Source organism: Rana temporaria, chromosome 9, assembly GCF_905171775.1.
Source record: "Rana temporaria chromosome 9, aRanTem1.1, whole genome shotgun sequence".
Classification (NCBI taxonomy): domain Eukaryota; kingdom Metazoa; phylum Chordata; class Amphibia; order Anura; family Ranidae; genus Rana; species Rana temporaria.
The window spans coordinates 55,015,726-55,034,892 of NC_053497.1; the positions used below are offsets into that span (position 1 = coordinate 55,015,726).

The 19,167-nt window shown below is 46.0% G+C and overlaps 1 protein-coding gene across 1 annotated transcript in view; it reads right to left on the reverse strand.

Moving 5' to 3' along the window:
* The window catches only part of SPINT2 (serine peptidase inhibitor, Kunitz type 2), a 28,380-nt gene extending 10,371 nt beyond the window's left edge, over positions 1-18,009 (reverse strand). Inside the window, exon 1 of the mRNA XM_040323530.1 lies at positions 17,368-18,009. Coding sequence (XP_040179464.1) covers positions 17,368-17,716 — 349 coding nt within the window. The 5' untranslated portion in view covers positions 17,717-18,009. The remainder of the gene's footprint in view (positions 1-17,367) is intronic.
* Between the last annotated feature and the right edge of the window lie 1,158 nt (positions 18,010-19,167).

Consider the following 19,167-nt stretch of genomic DNA (forward strand, 5'->3'; position numbering starts at 1 on the left):
GCTCAAATTACACTGTAAGGGATCCCATATGATTTAAACAGGCATACAGTTGGCAATTCTCTCCCCAATGAGGACTTACTATATAGTATATAAACTGGTGATTAGCTACACATTGGGGACAATGAGGTGTAGCATGTAGTAGCTGATAATTGCACCATGCTCCAAGTTTGTGAAATCCACAAACTACATGCACTGGTCACTAGTAATTAATCACATAAAATCAAGGGCAATTTTATCAGACTTACACGCTAAACAGAGTGAGGTCAGAGGGGAGACCATCGTGATCGGGACAGGTTGAAATCGAGCCCCCGTCATCACACATCTAGGAGTACTAAAGGCACAAGGTTTTTCTTCATGAAATTTTATGCATTAAGATAACAAACACACACACACACACACACACACACACACACACACACCTTGTGTACCAGCCTTCCCAGCACCCCCCACCTACTTACCTGAGCCCCATCTCTATCCAGAGTGGTCCATGAGTGTATTAGCAGTCCGCAGCACTCCTGATGGAGATACAACAGCAGCACAATTGTCTCCCATGGCCGTCAAAGTCAGTTAGCCAATCAGGGAAGAGCAGAGAAGATGGGATTCATTTTTTATTCCCCCCCCCCCCCCCCCCAAAACAATAGGTGCTGGAACTTAACCACGACCCCACAAAACCCTCCCCCTACACACCCTCCAAAATCAAACAGTGGGTGTGGTCAGTCAACTTTCACAACCAGTAGGAGGATCTTAAAGGGGCATTAAATACCAGGATTGCATTACATACAGAGTAGGGGTGCAACGGATCGTCACCGATCTGTGATCCGAACGGGCCACCCCGTTCGGATCAGCACACCACGCGATCCGGAGCGCTCCGGAGCCTCGGCCGTAGGAAAGTCCCCGGCTTCGGCCTAGCTCCTAGCACTGTATTTAAGCACATAAGCTCCGTTTTGTGTTGAGAATAACTGTGAAATCTAAAACTCTGGTGGGTGTAACAAGATTTGTCTTTTTTTTTTGCTGATCCGAAAATGATCCGATCCGTGACTCCTGATCCGAGGATCGTTCCGATCCGTGAGTTTTTTGATCCGTTGCACCGCTAATACAGAGTGCAGAGTTCAGGGGGGTTACACAGAGTGCAGAGCTGTCACTTGTAAACGCAGAAACCGGACTTCTGTGTTTACAAGCAATAGTGGTGAGCGGGCACCAAAAGGGTCTGAGCCAGAGGTGGTGGAACCGAGTTCCCTTAAGTTCCCCCTTAAAAAAAAAAAAAAAAAAAAAAAAAAGAAGAAGCCCTGGGTCATCCCCCCTCTGCAGTGAAGAGATGATGTGCTGTAACCTCTAGAAACCAATTAGTGAGCAGTACTACTGTACAGTAATCTCTAGCAACCAAACAAATAATGTGCTGTAACCTCTAGCAACTAATCAGTGAGCCTGTAATGCGTGCTGTAACCACCAACAACCAGTCAGTAAGTGGTAATGATGATATGCTGTAACCTCTCTGGCAACCATTCACAATCACTGCCTGATCTGATACAGTAAACCGATTAAGTCTAGCTGATATTTGTTGTATGTATCAGCAGGTGGAGGGCAAAATTGCATGCCCCCCCCCCCCCCCCCCCAAGATTTTCAACAAAAACATTCAGATGGGAAATGTCATAATTTCAAATATACATTATGAACCTAAATAAGCACCATAGACAATACATGACAGTTTTCATCTAAAATGCCAAAGAAAGTCACCTTGGTATTTATGCTGCAAATAAATGTTCTGCTTCACTAGAGACTGGAATGTATACATTGTTTAGTGTAATCATCAAACAAGGAAATATAAAATGGCTACAAAGTAACAGCAAACACTAAAGCAACTGTAGATTACGGTAAATTACAAACAGGTCTAACGGGTTTACTTGGTCCTAGAGAGATCATTACAATCAAGCTGGGAAAATCCAAGAAATTAATGCATTTGGGTCAGCGGAGGCCGATTGTTTTCACAGCTGCATAGTCTGCTCAGGTTTTATCATTTCCTTTACACACCAAGGCTTGTGATACCAGACATAAAACAGTGGTCAGGCATGCAGACTGCCACCCCAGCATGTGTCGTCACACAATCAACCACGATACTAACCTTATCTTTGGGGAACAATAGTAAAAGTCTGGGAAAATCTACAGCAAACATTCCTGTTTTTTCTCTGGAGATCAGTCAGCTGGGGGAGGACAATCATAGGGCCAATCACCCATCTGACAATCACACACTGGATTAGGAATGTAGCAGTATGTCATTTGAGGTGTCCAGATACCTTGTATCCGAGATTTGCTTAGGGAACTAGTTGGCTTATTGGGAACAATCCTGGAAGTACACATCTGCTCTACATTTAAAATGTGTATGAATAGATCGGTTGTAGGAACCAAGGGATGCACCATGTCCTACTATAGAGGACCAAACCCTCTAACCAGTATTGTCTAATGCTGGCCATACACTCTACGAAAAATCGTCCGAACAAACTTTCCAAAAACAAACGTTCGGCCGTGAGCGCAAACGATATTGCCATCATGTAATGACCGATAAATCGTTCAGTGGACATAAATAAAATACAAATTGGTTCGCTTTTTTTTTTTTTTTTTTTACATATACCTAGTGCAGAATGTTTGGACGGGAAACACATTAACCTTCCGATTTATCGTTCGGCAGAAAATGTCCAAACTTGTCCTTGGGCCTTTCCGTCCCAACGATTATCGATTTTGTGCCCATTAACTGTTCGAAAAACGAACCAACTGTTTGAACGACCGATTTTTTGTATAGTGTATGGCCAGAATAACTCTCGGTGCGCTTAGGGAGTCATGTAACCATCATACAGGAAACCGTGTTCAGACACAGTCACTGATTGGTCAGCGCCAACTAACCAACTTGTGACTGTCTGACACAGACATAAATCCAAAAAACTAATGATAACCTTTAAAGGGCCAGTTCACCCCACATTTTTAGTCTTAGGGACTATTACGTAATCCTCCAACAAATTGGGGGGGGGGGGGGGGGGGGAAGAAGACAGGGTTTTTATTATCGCTCTCCAACTTTAAAACAAACAAAAATGTTTGTTGCCGTTCTGTTTTAATAGCACAAGGTTAGCTCACTTCTGACCAATTCGTGATTGTACAATTGTGTATGTATGGCTGGCAAGAGAACAGCAGATGCCTCTGAGACTTGGTAAAGGGGGGGTGGGGGGGGGGGTTGGGAAGACACCTGCCTATTCTTGAACAATGCAGTGCAATTAACCAACAATCAACCACTTCCTCGTCTCTAGAGATGTGGATCCGTCTTGTAAAGCCGACTTTCCAGCTTGTCAGATAGTCTTCATGATAAACAGTAGATTGGCCCCATATGACTTATGCTGGTGTTGTGGTGAGAAATGCCCTCTGTCAATTAATGCCCGCCAAATCGTTTGCGCAGTACGGAGCCACCGAAAGTGTCCCAACATATTAAAATTTAGGATCAGCTGTACACAAGACGATATTGTGCCACACGCTCCCGATGCTCGTGCAACTCTGCAAGGGGCAGATGTATTCATGATGGGAGCCGTGAGGGGCGGATATATTCATGATGGGAGCCATGAGGGGCGGATATATTCATGATGGGAGCCGCGAGGGGCGGATATATTCATGATGGGAGCCGTGAGGGGCGGATATATTCATGATGGGAGCCGCGAGGGGCGGATATATTCATGATGGGAGCCGCGAGGGGCGGATATATTCATGATGGGAGCCGTGAGGGGCGGATATATTCATGATGGGAGCCGTGAGGGGCGGATATATTCATGATGGGAGCCGCGAGGGGCGGATGGCAACAGAGGGGGGTGTATTTTGTAATGATGGGGACGGAATTTGTCACAAAATGCAAACACATCACCTAAACAAATATATCTGCTATTCTTCCTACAAGTGTTGCCCTTAGCTCATGTAGGAAGAATAGCAGAGATATATTTGTTTAGGTGATGCATTTGCATTTTTGTGACAAATGCCGCTCCCATTTTAACAGCACTGCCCATCATTACAAAATCACCCCTTCAGTTGCCATCCGCCCCTCACACGCTCCCACCATGAACAAGTGTGCCCCTTGCACGAGCATCGGGAACGTTTTCCAATGTTTGGCGGCTCCGTACTAGGCAAACACTGCGCAGTACAGGGCGGGCATTTCTCGCCAGAACACTGGCCCACCCATGATTCCTGCTGAACTGATGGATATTTGACCCACCTGTGGCCCTGTTGGCACCATCCGAATTGACATACTTCAAATCTATAACTCAGAGGAGCCGAGTGGAAAATGGTCAGCTGACCAGTAACTGCAGCCAATCCGATGTAGTCATTGTTCAGGTATTCTGGCAGCAGCAGCTGTCCAACTACAATAGCCAGCAGGAGAGTTTTCTTCCTCCATAAATCCATTGATCCCAGGGTGTATTGTATGGCTTGTAGCAGCCAGTGGATGAGTTCCACAACCTAGAGAAAATAAACTTGGAGCAGAACTATGGTTGTTGTCCGCTGAAAACAGAACCTTTCATTCTCACACTGAAACTAAACCGTTTCTTTGGAGACCATTCCGGTTTTTCTCCAGTCTTGAAAGTTAAGACTTAAAGCGGAATTCTACCCAAAAGTGGAACTTCCGCTTTAAGCACTCCTCGCTTTCCGGTTCCCGGCGTGGCCGGCCGGGAACCGAAAAGCTGTCACGGCCGGGTGCCCAGAGTGGCAATGGAGGCGCCGGCGGAGAGGAGCGTCGAGTCGGGTGGCCGCATCACTGGACCGTGGAACAGGAAAGTGTCTATTAAAAGTCAGCAGCAACACTTTTTGTAGCTGCTGGCTTTTAACATAAGGAAGCCTGGGTTGCAACGATACCACTTTTAAGACAAAGTACAAGTAACAATACTTGTAACCCCTTCATGACCACGCTATAGCTGAATGACGGCTACAGCGTGGTCGTCTACTGACCACCTCCCCATGATCACGCTTACCACGCACTCCCTGCGTAGTGGAAAAAAATTAAAAATAAAGGAATTTTTCTGGACAGCCGCACTCCAAACAATCGTTGCCTTTATTGGTAAAAACAGAAGCACTACAAACCACAGCAAACTGGACAGCCGACGCCTTTCACACTATACTTGGTGTTTAATCGCTACGATTTTGACCACAATTCCAAATCGCAGGACGCTTTTGTGATGTCATTACCAATCGGGTTGGCACTATAAAATGCACTGCAGTCACCCAAAAGAAGCTCCTGTTCCTTTGAGCGACAAGCTTTGCGATTTATCGCGAAAAAAAAAAAAAATTGCACTACAACTGGGGTGCTATTAAGAAGTATTGGCATTGCAAACACGTCCTGCGATTTGGAATGGCAGGCAGAATAGCAGCGATTCAAATCACCTAGGTGCAAATGAAGCCTTACAGGATGAGAGTTTACAATTACTTCAAACCTGACCCTACATACAGATACTTTTATGCATTATGTAATAAAGCGTGTCTTTTCTCAAACTCATTGGTTCACATAACTCTTATGGGCGACTCTTCTAGCCTTAGAACATTTCCAGGTTTGTTTTCTTCACCTGTGCAAGAGTTGTGTTTAGTTCAGTTTGTTGTCCTGCCTACTGTACATAATAACCCATTATACACTGACACACCCAGCACACATACTGCACCTTTTCTACTGAAAATATTTATACACCAGAGTTTTATGGATTTATAGGCCTTGTGTATTCACAGTTTACATATGCCCACACCAGTACCTGAACATAAGCCAAGTTCGAATGTCAGAAGTAAAAACATACAGAAAAAAGTCGAAGCCTCACAGTGTTTAAAATGATCACACACACACACACACACACACCTATACAGGGAGTGCAGAATTATTAGGCAAGTTGTATTTTTGAGGATTAATTTTATTATTGAACAACAACCATGTTCTCAATGAACCCAAAAAACTCATTAATATCAAAGCTGAATATTTTTGGAAGTAGTTTTTAGTTTGTTTTTAGTTTTAGCTATTTTAGGGGGATATCTGTGTGTGCAGGTGACTATTACTGTGCATAATTATTAGGCAACTTAACAAAAAAAAATATATACCCATTTCAATTATTTATTTTTACCAGTGAAACCAATATAACATCTCAACATTCACAAATATACATTTCTGACATTCAAAAACAAAACAAAAACAAATCAGTGACCAATATAGCCACCTTTCTTTGCAAGGACACTCAAAAGCCTGCCATCCATGGATTCTGTCAGTGTTTTGATCTGTTCACCATCAACATTGTGTGCAGCAGCAACCACAGCCTCCCAGACACTGTTCAGAGAGGTGTACTGTTTTCCCTCCTTGTAAATCTCACATTTGATGATGGACCACAGGTTCTCAATGGGGTTCAGATCAGGTGAACAAGGAGGCCATGTCATTAGTTTTTCTTCTTTTATACCCTTTCTTGCCAGCCACGCTGTGGAGTACTTGGACGCGTGTGATGGAGCATTGTCCTGCATAAAAATCATGTTTTTCTTGAAGGATGCAGACTTCTTCCTGTACCACTGCTTGAAGAAGGTGTCTTCCAGAAACTGGCAGTAGGACTGGGAGTTGAGCTTGACTCCATCCTCAATCCGAAAAGGCCCCACAAGCTCATCTTTGATGATACCAGCCCAAACCAGTACTCCACCTCCACCTTGCTGGCGTCTGAGTCGGACTGGAGCTCTCTGCCCTTTACCAATCCAGCCACGGGCTCATCCATCTGGCCCATCAAGACTCACTCTCATTTCAGCAGTCCATAAAACCTTAGAAAAATCAGTCTTGAGATATTTCTTGGCCCAGTCTTGACGTTTCAGCATGTGTGTCTTGTTCAGTGGTCGTCGTCTTTCAGCCTTTCTTACCTTGGCCATGTCTCTGAGTATTGCACACCTTGTGCTTTTGGGCACTCCAGTGATGTTGCAGCTCTGAAATATGGCCAAACTGGTGGCAAGTGGCATCTTGGCAGCTGCACGCTTGACTTTTCTAAGTTCATGGGCAGTTATTTTGCGCCTTGGTTTTTCCACACGCTTCTTGCGACCCTGTTGACTATTTTGAATGAAACGCTTGATTGTTCGATGATCACGCTTCAGAAGCTTTGCAATTTTAAGAGTGCTGCATCCCTCTGCAAGATATCTCACTATTTTTGACTTTTCTGAGCCTGTCAAGTCCTTCTTTTGACCCATTTTGCCAAAGGAAAGGAAGTTGCCTAATAATTATGCACACCTGATATAGGGTGTTGATGTCATTAGACCACACCCCTTCTCATTACAGAGATGCACATCACCTAATATGCTTAATTGGTAGTAGGCTTTCGAGCCTATACAGCTTGGAGTAAGACAACATGCATAAAGAGGATGATGTGGTCAAAATACTAATTTGCCTAATAATTCTGCACTCCCTGTACTTGCCGCCTCTGTGCAGTTGGTTTTGCACAAAGCAGCCCCGATCCTCCTCTTCTGGGGTCCCGCTTCTGTGATCCTGGCCCCTCCCTCCTGTTGGGTGCCCCCACAGCAGGCAGCTTGCCAAGGGGGCACCTGAGCCGAGTCAAAGCTCAGTGTGTCCATTCAGACATGGAGCTGCAGCCCGGCCCTGTCTCCTCTCTCCTGATTGGCTGTCTTTGACAGCAGCAGGAGCCAGTGGCGCTGCTGCCGTGTCTCAGCCAATCAGGAGGAGAGTCCAGGACAGCCAACACACTCATGGACATTGCTGGAGAGATGGGGCTCAGGCAAGTATTATGGGGTGCTGAGGAGGCTGCTGCTGCTGCACACAAAAGATTTATCTTAATGCAAAGAATGCCTTTATAACTCCTTTAAGGCCTCTGGAAAACCGGTGGTGTCTATAGCCGTGTCTATGCACCAGTGCTAGTGTTGGAGAATTGTGACCGTCTATAAAAGAATCTGTAAACTCAACATTTGATATTCCCGATATGTGTCTGCTCTACCATGTACTTGTATGAAAAAGTATCCTATTCTCTTTGTAGAGTTTCTTTTGTGAGAAATCCCTAGTGTACATGCAAGTCCCTCTGCTTTCCCATTCAAAACTGACCACACTAAGCAGAACACATGGTGGTCAGTTCTCTAGCTGTGCTGGATACTCAGCCTGCTCTCCAACCTGAGATCTGTGTTTAACATTCCCAAACTAGAGCTGAAAAATACTTTAAACCACTTCACATCCCACGTATAGTCATACGACATCCGCAGGAGGCATCTCCCATCCGGGGCGGGCGTAATGACGCTGTGGGCTTCCCTGCCAGCTAGGGGGTGTAAACACACAGATCCACACCCCATCAGGCGAGAGGAGACGGATGGTGTGTTACTTGTACAGAGGAACACCGATCGGTCTCCTCCCCTTGCAAGTCCCCACCCCCTACAGTTAGAGTAACTCCCTAGGATACACATTTAACCCCTAGATCGCCCCCCTGGTGTTAACCCCTTCACTGCCAGTCACATTTTTACAGTAATCGTGTATTTTTCTTTTTAGCACTGATCACTGTATAAATGTGAATGGCCCCAAAATAGTGTCAAAAGTGTAGGATCTGTCCGCTGCAATGTCAGTCGCAAAAAAAAAAAAAAAAAAAAAAAGTTTTAACTCTTGCGCAAATCAATATACATTTCTGATTTTTTATTTTTTTTACCAAAAATATGTAGAATACATACCGGCCTAAACTGAGGAAAAAAATATGTAGTTTTCTTCAAACTTCACTCTTGTTTATAGCGCAACAAATAAAAACCACAGGCGGTGATCAAATACCAAAGGAAAGCTCTATTTGTGGGGGGGAGAGACAATTTTGTTTGGGTACAACATCGCAACCCCGCACAGTTGTCAGTTAAAATGAGACAGCGCTGAAAACTAAAAAGAGCCCTGGGCAGGAAGGGGGGTAAAAACACCCTGAATTGAAGCGGTTAAAAGCTTTAACGAACCAGCTCCAAGGCTGGCTGTACACCCTGCTCTGTAGCATTGTGCCGCTAAGCAAACGCATGCAATTCATTAATAAAAATAAACCAGTACTGTACATGGTATCAAGCCTAATTAGGCTACCCAAAGGTTGTATCTGGCATCCTAGGACGCACTTGGCTCCCTAAACACTTGTGATCTCACACTAAGCAAGTCAGCAGTTTTGCTGTATAGCAAACATCCACAAATACCGGCACACGCTCTATCACTGTTCCAGGAGCTGGCACACCTGGCGCACCATTACATCAATTACCAAAGTCATCCCGCCTTTCTCGTCTCTATGGGTCAGTGAGGCTGCCCATCACACTTGGCAGTCAATCAGCAGACCCCAAGGTGAGACCAGAGTGCAAACATGAAATCTCTGGTTGGACATGCAAGCTGGCACATGGACGCGCCCGCTATACAGTCTGCTGGCCAATTTCATAAAACAAAAATTCAAAGATTCTTATGGTAACAGCAGACATCTCTTGGCACAACTATCAGCTTTGGTAAAAGGTCATAAAATTCTGCTTAGTCTAAAACTAAAGGGAACAGAAACTGACAATTCCTGCCATGATTATCTACATCACAATCTCAGATGAGGAAGAAAAGCAGCACAAGGATTTCTCCAACACTGAGGCCTCGTACACACGACAGAGTTTCTCGGCAGAATTCACCGAGAAACTCGGTCAAAACCCGGATTCTGCCGAGAAACTCTGTCGTCTGTACAGTTTTGGCTCGATGGAGCCGCCGAGGAACTCGACGAGAAAATAGAGAACATGTTCTCTATTTTCTCGTTGTTCTATAGGAGAAGGCGGCCCGCCGAGCTCCTCGGCGGCTTCATCCCAAAACTCGACGAGGAACTCGACGTGCCAAGCACGTCGAGTTCCTCTGTCGTGTGTACGGGGCCTCAGAGTTTCAGTTGAAATAAAATTTGGATCTCACGGTAAAGATGACTTCCCAGTGTAGGACACATCTACAAAGCATGGGGGGGGGATAATATACCAAGGTACCCAGTGTAGGACACATCTACAAAGCATGGGGGGAGGAAGGAATATACCAAGGTATTCATGTAAAACAGGAAAGAATACTACTGTAAATCAAGTGCAACATTTTATAGTACATTTCATTCTCCCAATGCAACACAGATTGCAAAAAGGAGAGAGAGAGTTATAACCAATCTTTACTCCATCCAAAAACAAGAAAAATATAAAATAAAAAATTCTGCCTTTAGGCTGGCTTCACATATGCTGCAGCCACGGCTCAGCACTTTGTTTCATCTCCCGATTACTGTAAAATTGTGTGAATGCATCAATGCAGTGCATGTTCTCAGCTTGCAAAGCGTGGATTCAATGAATGAGTTTACAAAAAAAAAAGGTAAATATTGCAGAATATACAGCCTCATGCTACATAACCAAGCTCCATTTTATGCTGAATAAACAAATTAATGCATCTTAAATATAAAAACTATCTTTAGATAGATTTTTACTTCAAAAGCATTTTATTAAAATAAAATTTGATAAAAATCTGGTGGGTAGTCTTTAAAACAAAGAAATCTGATAAAAAAAAAAAAAGTTCGGCATAGGAGATGTGAACCATCTCCATAGAGGGGGGTGAAGGCTGCATTCACAATCGCGGCGTTTTGTCGCCGCAAATCGCGGTACAAAACGCCGATATTTGTCGCCGCAATTCGCGGGACAAAACGCAGCGATTTAGTACGCCGAGGTGTGAATGCAGCCTTAATGGCAATGGCAATTTTCTGCCTGTGTGCATGAGCCTATAAAGAGATTCTAAAAAGTTTTGTTTTTTTTACAGTTTTGCTCACCCGTTTTGTGCAGTGGTTTTGCACAGAGCAGCCCTGATCCTCACTATGAAGGCACTCCAGCAGGCCTCGCTCCCCAGCCACACTGTGTCCATCCACAGTGCTGCTTGGCCCCACCCCCGCTCTCTCCTCACTGGCTGCGACTGACAGCAGAAGCCAATGACTCCCCCTGATATGTGAGCCTATGAGGAGACTGAGACCGAGGAGAGCCGCCGCTCTCATGCCCATCACTGGATCGGTCTCAGGTTAGTATATGGGGGGCACTGCACCCAGAGGGCTTTTTACCCTCGTGCATAGAATGCACAAAGGCAAAAAATCTTAAAGGGGTGGAAAAGGTAAATTTTATTTTCCCTAAATAGCTTCCTTTACCTTAGTGCAGTCCTCCTTCACTTACCTCATCCTTCGATTTTGCTTTTAAAATGTCCTTATTTCTTCTGAGAAATCCTCACTTCCTGTTCTTCTGTCTGTAACTCCACACAGTATTGCGAGGCTTTCTCCCTGGTGTGGAGAAAGCCTCTTGAGGGGGCGAGCAGGCAAGTCAGGACACTCTACTATGCAGATAGAGAAAGGAGCTGTGTGTTACCGGGTTATTTCGACACTCCTGCTTGCCCCTCAAGAGGCTTTCTCCACACCAGGGTGCATTACTGTGTTTAGTTACAGACAGAAGAAAAAAAATAATTACCTTTACAACCCCTTTAAGCAATGTGAAAAAACAGAAGTTGTGCTTTATTCCTATGTCTCGGTGCCAGACAAAACTGGGTACTACTACAGCAGTCTGCCAACAACGGGCGTTTGCCTTGTGTAGTGTTAAGTGTGCCATTTCTAATTATCAGATGAATTATTGCCCGATACTTCGAACATAACACTATCAGCCTATAAATCCATAGCAAACTTCTTTAGACAATCAGCATTCACTTAATATATCTACACAATTGAATTTTTAAGTGTGTAGTCATTGTGCAACCATGTATATTGTTCCCACATGATTCAGAGGTTTGGCAGGGACATGGAATATCTTCACCATCACAAATATCTAGACATTGGGAATGGAGCTGTTGGTAGCCAGGCTCGACCATTGGTATTCTGTCATGTTGGAATAACTTTGCTATGACTTCTAAATACACAATACAAACAGCAGACACAACAGGAGTCGGCTGTAAACCTGCGGTCACCACACTTCCTCCTCCGGGGTGACCACATTTCCTGATCTGGCTTAAAGCAAACCTGTCATATCCAACACTGTTCCCCTCATCCTCAGTACCCGTGTTCTATTCCTCAATGCTTCCCATGGCATTCATGTAGCCCCCTGATCTTTGCCTTCCACTTTGTCCCTCCAAGAAAACTTCAAACCAAGTAGGGTGCATTGAAACAATCTAAAGCCCTTATTTTTGGTTTTGGATAGAGTGGCGAGGAGTTAAACATGCAAAGGTTTTTATTGCTGTCTACATCCCTGCCTGGTAGATTCACCCACACTGTTCTGGGACCATTGTCACCAGGACTGAAGAAAGAGGGGAGAGAGTCGTCATAACAGGAAGATAGAAATCAGAGTACACATCTGAGAGCCTATTAACTTCACTTTGGGGAAATTTTCATTTACTTCCTATTGTGAATACAGGACAGGAAGTGAAGGGAGGTCCCTCACAATGGCATACAGATGGCCAACGAAAAAACCCCAAAACAAACAAAAAAACCCACAACATAAACAGGTCATGGGTTTTAACCCTTCTCTACTCTTTACCAAAGGTAAATCTCCCCCCCCCCCCCCCCCCCCCCAAAAAAAAAAAAAAAAGTGGTTACCTGGCTGCCCCCCCACACCTTCATTACTCTGGCTTTCCTGATCCGCATGCTTGCTCTGGGTCAGGGACTCAGTATGTCAGAAGCCCGAATCCTCACTCTTGCTGCAAGTGACTCAAAGTACTGAAGCAAAAGTAAATGCATGACAGCCAGGAAAGTAGCATTTTTAGAAGGAACAGCCAGCAACATCAGCCTCCATTTTAGGAATGGTTTGCATGAACGGCTATCAATAGATCCCTCCCCAGCTTGTAGGCAGCGAGGCGCCCAAGTTTTCCAATACGGAAACCGAGGCCTGTAGGATCAGGAGCTACCCTGACAAAACTGGAAGGATCTGGCCAGTAACAAAGGTACTAGATTGTGCTATGGTTGTATTGAAATACAATTAGAGTGGAAATCTAACAACTGGGGACACTGGCTCCAATGAGAAACTATCTAAGGGGTCGTTTACACCAGAGGCAGCCCTTATGGCCCAATCAAATCCAAGATGTGGAGGGTCGCTTTTTAGAGGGCATTTAAATGGTGTCTGGGAGGAGATATCACCTCCTCACTTCCTGTTTTGACCCTGAAAACACAGCATCACTGCAAGGGCTGGGATTGGCAGCAGTTCTTCCCACTGAACGCAACAAGGGGTAATTTTTGCTGTAGCCACAAAGCATTGCAGCTGCTGCTCATGTAAAAAAAACCTTCTCTAACCACTGTGGTGAGTTAAGGGGGTGGCAACACCACAGCTCAACCGAACCCCCTTTTCCTGCCTGTATGAGTGAATGAGTCGTTTTCCCCCTTGCTTAAAAGGGGTTGTAAAGGTTTGTTTATTTCATGGGTCTTCAAACTACGGCCATCCAGTTGTTCAGGAACTACAATTTCCATCATGCCCAGTCATGTCTGTGAATATCAGAGTTTTACAATGCCTCATGGGATGTGTAGTTCCGCAGCAGCTGGAGGGCCGTAGTTTGAGGATCCCTGGTTTATTTTCTAAATAGGTTCCTTTAAAGCTAGTGCATTGTTGGTTCACCTACCTTTTCCTTTGATTTCCCTTCTAAATGTTCCCACCCATGTCTAAATTTCTCACTTCCTGTTCCTCCTCAGTAAGCTTGCCCCCCCCCATCATCCAAGTGGCTGGGGGAGAGCACGCTGACTAACCCCCAGCCGGAATGGCTCAGATGATGGGGGCAAGCTTACCGAGGAGAAACAGGAAGTGAGAAATTCAGACAAGGAAAAAAAAACATTTAGAAGGGAAATCGAAGGAAAGGGCAAGTGAAGTAACAATGCACTAGCTTAAAGGAACCCATTTAGGAAAAAAATAAAAATAAATTCTACACTGGAACACAGCAAACACATAACACACCAGACCACAGTACAGAAGAAAAAAAAGAAAAAAAAAATCATCTGGAAACGCATTAAGAAATGCGCCAAAAACATGCATGCAGAAACGCACCTGGAACAGATCTAGAGTGTGTTTGTGGTGTGAAGTAGCCCTTAGGCCTAAGCCACACCTATGCATTTTTAGTGCTTTTTGCAGATTTGCACTACAGTCCAGTTAACATGGTTTCCTATGGAACACGTTCTGTAGAGCAAATCTACAAAATGCACTAAAAATGCATAGGTGTGAATCCAGTCAGAGGTTTCCATTCACTTACAGCTGTGTCTTCAGGACAGAAAGTTCAGAGACAAAAAAAAAAAAAAAATACTCCCAGTGTGCCACAAAAAGGACTGGGATTTTATCCTTTCCCCATTACCACAAAAATAGAAGTCTTTGGCTTCAGAGTTATTTAAACCTCCTCCCTTCTGCCATATTGTTAAAGCAAAACACACACCCATTTCTGAATTGCCACTTGTAAAGAAATTTCCATTGGGCGTCTGATGTGCCCTTCATGGAATTGAACTGTCATGTTTAATGTAGGATTGTTATTTAACCCCTTCCATCTCCCCTCCTCCCTTGTACATCTGATCTGCATCCTGTCTCTGTGTGACCTGTATATTAACCCTTCACCTCCTTTATCACTAACCCCTTCATTTCCATTACCCCCCACTGTGTACGGCCTGTCAGTCACAGCTCTTTGCTCTTCTACTTCCTCGCACATTGGAGAGCCAAGCTGTGGAGGGGCGGGGGCGGCCGGTGTCCTGCCGAGAATTGTCCCCCAGCGGATAATGCCCGCTCTGTAATGCACAGGCGCCGCACTTGCGCAGTACAGAGCACAATGGACCTCCGAAAATACCAGAAGATCAACACAGATGTGACTCATCTGTACACGGCGCATGCGCAATGACCAACACACACTGCACGCTCCGATGCTCGCTCCACTCTGCAAGGGGCGGATGTATATTACTATTATATTGTGTAAGGGGCGGATGGCTACAGCAAGGGACGGGTGCATTCGTAGGGTGGTTTTATCAAAAAAACATGTCTTTGCGGGCCATGTTTAATCAAATGAAGGGCGGGTTTTGCAGCGTCTAGGTCCATCAATTTAAAATACAGCCTCTTTGCCCTTCATTTGATTAAACATGGCCCACAAACATGTGTAGTTTCTTGATGAAACCACCCTAATAATACATCCGCCCCTTACACGGTATATTAATACACCCGCCCCTTGCAGAGTGGAGCGTGCGGCAACGTCTCTCACAATGTCCTGTTCATTGCGCAGGCTACAGCCGATCCCCTGCTCTACATATTCGGCATCTCCGTTTGCTAGGGCGCTGCGCCTGCGCAGACATTATCCGCCAGGGGGGGGTACACATCTCGGCAGAACACCGGCTCGTTGAGAGGCTGAGCCGGGCATAGGTCCAGGCACCTGGCGGATCCAGACTTAAAGGGGTTGTAAAGGTACAATTTTTTTCCCTAAATAGCTTCCTTTACCTTAGTGCAGTCCTCCTTCACTTACCTCATCCTTCCATTTTGCTTTTAAATGTCCTTATTTCTTCTGAGAAATCCTCACTTCCTGTTCTTCTGTCTATAACTCCACACAGTAATGCAAGGCTTTCTCCCTGGTGTGGAGTGTCGTGCTCGCCCCCTCCCTTGGGCTACAGGAGAGTCAAGACGCTCTCTACGTTGCAGATAGAGAAAGGAGCTGTGTGTTAGCGGGCGCCCTGACTCTCCTGTAGTACAAGGGAGGGGATGAGCACGACACTCCACACCAGGGAGAAAGCCTTGCATTACTGTATGGAGTTACAGACAGAACAGGAAGTGAGGATTTCTCAGAAGAAATAAGGACATTTAAAAGCAAAATGGAAGGAAGAGGTAAGTGAAGGAGGACTGCACTAAGGTAAAGGAAGCTACCGGTATTTAGGGGGGGGTAACTTTTACAACCCCTTTGTCGTGCCTGATATCCATGACGTCAGCAGACTTCTGCCCGCTGAAAATGGGTCACAGGAGTGCAAAATTAACTGCACTTCTGTGATCCATAGAAGTCCAGACAAACAAGCTTTGGCTGGACTTCTCCTTTGAATAAACAAAAGAAAGAAATGAATAATGATACAAAATGCATTTGGGTACAGTGATGCATGACAGAGTAATTGTCACTATCAAAGCACTGAAACCCGTCCTGGTAATAAAGGGCTATACACAGGATGTTACGCAAGTGATTCAACACACCGTTACATTTTAGACAGAAACTATGTATCATGCATCCATTGGATATGGATTACCGAACAGAAACTATACATCTTATGTTGCTAGTTTACAGGGCAAGTTGGGTTCTGTATAACTCAGAAAAAGAAACCTAAAAGAAGTATGGGAATATTTTTTGTTTTTACCGTAATCATACTTACCTCGGTGGATGCAGAATGGGTCCAATGCTGTATCTGTCCCCCGGCGCCTCTGAGAACCGAACACTGCTGATGGCTCGGGTCTCTCACCTCCCCAAGCGGAGAGATGCTGCCTGTCAGTCAGTCATAGACCTAACATAGGTCCAGATTCAGGCTGGAGACAAAACCCAGATGGACAATTTGCTCCGTCTTCCTCTGATTCAGCAAGGATCTGTTCATGGATCCCCTGCTAAGCAGGTCCATGGATGCACTGCAGCCCGCTAAGGGTTCTGAGGCCATTAGGCTCTTCTTTAGACAAGTCAGAGGAATGGATTTTATCTCGGGTCCCTGGATTCCCCCATCAACATGTCTCCCGCAGTGCTATTGTATTCTGAGGATCACAGGGAGCCTTCCTGGTCCATCACAATGATTAAGGGTAGTGCCTGTACCCACGTCGATCAATAGATGGTACAATCAGCCTGCCCATAGATGGAGCGATATTTGGCAGGTCCCTACAGAACCAGCCGAATTTTGATCCATGTATGGCCGGTGATCTGCCGTGCTGGTTCCAGCTATCTTGGAAGTTCCAGCGCATGCGCAATCTGATGTGCTGAGATGGTTCCAGCTAGCGGGGAAGTTCCTTGGAAGTCTGCGCAGGCGCAAACTTGCTGACGGAAATCTCCGAACCTCGGCCGTCATCCAATCCACGGGGATGTTAAAGAATGAGCCTGGATGCCGGGCGAGGTTTGGAGATTTCCGTCTGGAAGTTTGCGCCTGCGCAGACTTCCAAGGAACTTCCCCGTTAGGGGAACATAGGACAAGTCACCGGCTATCTAAAATTGATGTGGAGGGGGGGGGGGGGGTGTATCTAAGATTGGTATTTTCCTCACTTCCTGTTGTGTCAGCAGGACAGGAAGTGAATGGAAAGCTCACATGGGGACCCAGACAACAACAAAAACACCCCACAGGTTTACCCATCCCTATTCTATCCACACGTTTTACATTCCTTTTGCCTTTCTCTGGTGACGGTCTCACCAGCCGGTGTCATTACCTTCCTGCTTGGGCTGGGCCCCGGCGTCCATTCTGCGGTAGGACCTGGTCCCCTCCTGGGCGGTCAGTTGGCACATGTTGAACTCTTTGACGCTGCAGCGGATGAGATGACACGTCCCATTGGACAGCACAGCCAGGTCACAGGTGGACATCCCGCAGCACTGCCTCCAGCAGGCATCATCAGACTCTGCATTCTCCGCCTGCAGAACCTTCACCCCAAAGGCAGTGGGGGCCTCCACATCCACCAGACCGACGCCCTCCACCACCTCAAAGCCTTCACATGGCAAGTCTGGGTCTGCCAGGGCCAAGGGGAGCAGGAAGAGGAGGAACCCGCGGAGCCAAGCCGCCATTGCTAAGATTTCCGCGTGGGCGGGGAGTAGACAGTGACGTCACTCGAACTCTACTCGCTGCTGTAAAGCGGACGCTCCCCTCGCTGTGCTGACTCTGGGGGGCGATACCGCGCGCTACTAGCCACTCTGCTGAGTCCTTCACCCCCTTTACGACTCTCCGTACGATAAAGACAGGTGGTCCGCTCTCCTTCCTCACAGTCACCTCGTTCGCGTCACTAGCGAGTCTGCAAGTAACTCGACCAGACTTCTGTGTTTCCTCAATAAGTACAGCCCCCTTTACGTCACCACAGGTAATGAAGCGTGGACGCGCCTTTCTCTCCTTCCCGTCCCGCCCCACCCCCTTACGTCACCACAGGTAACATAGTTAGCGGGCACCGCCTTTTTCTCCTCCCCCTCCCCGCCCAGCCGCTGTGCAGGTAAGGTGGGCGGGGTCACCGCATTGTTTTCCTGTTTATCTCACACTCTTCAGCCTCCCCCTGCTTCCGGTCTGAGAACCGGTTTCAGGAGGCGGGGGGTAGTTTCAGTGTCCTAGCAGAGATGTCATTAGTCACCATCACCAAGCCGTACACAATGATGTTCTCTCACCCCGGGCTTCCTGTCCACCATTCATTATGTGTGTGTATTGGAGGCTCATTAGTGATGATGAGGAGGAGAGTCATAAACCTCCAGAGGGGGGTCAATCATTTGTGTATTGGGGGGACACACAGGAATGAATGAGGGCTTTACTGACAGTGTCAGCGATTGATGAGCGATCACCAACATGTCATTCACCAATCATTAACCACTTCAATACCGGGCACCCCTGCCCAGGTCAGCGCTCTCACACTTTGAATGACAATTGCGCGGTCATACACTGCTGCACCCAAATTACATTTTTATCATTTCCTTCCCACAAATAGAGCTTTCTTTTGGTGGTATTTGATCACCACTGGGAGTTTTATTTTTTGCTAAACAAACTAAAAAATACCAATATTAAACCAAATTTTTTTTTCTTAGTTTTCAGTATAAAATGATGTTTTCTCCTTCACTGACGGGCACTGATAAGGTGGTACATTAATATTTAAAATTGATGGCCACTGATATGCAGCACTAATGGGCACTGATAGGTGGCACTGATGGACACTAATAGGCTACACTGATGGGCACTGGTATGCATCACTGATGGGCAGTGGCATCACTAGGGTTGGTGTCACCTGGTGCGGAAAAAATTGGTGTCACCCCCCCCCCCCCCCCACACACACACACACTAGCCTGCCACAGTGTTCTGTCCTGCTCAGTGGCGGGCGGCTGGTGCTCAAAATTTTTGGTGGCAGGCAAAAAATATATAAAAACACATCAATTGCAGCCTCCTGTGCCCATCAAATGCAGTCACTGTGCCCATCAAACGCAGCCACTGTGTCCATGAAACTCTGCCACTGTGCCATTAAATGCAGCCACTGTGCCCATGAATC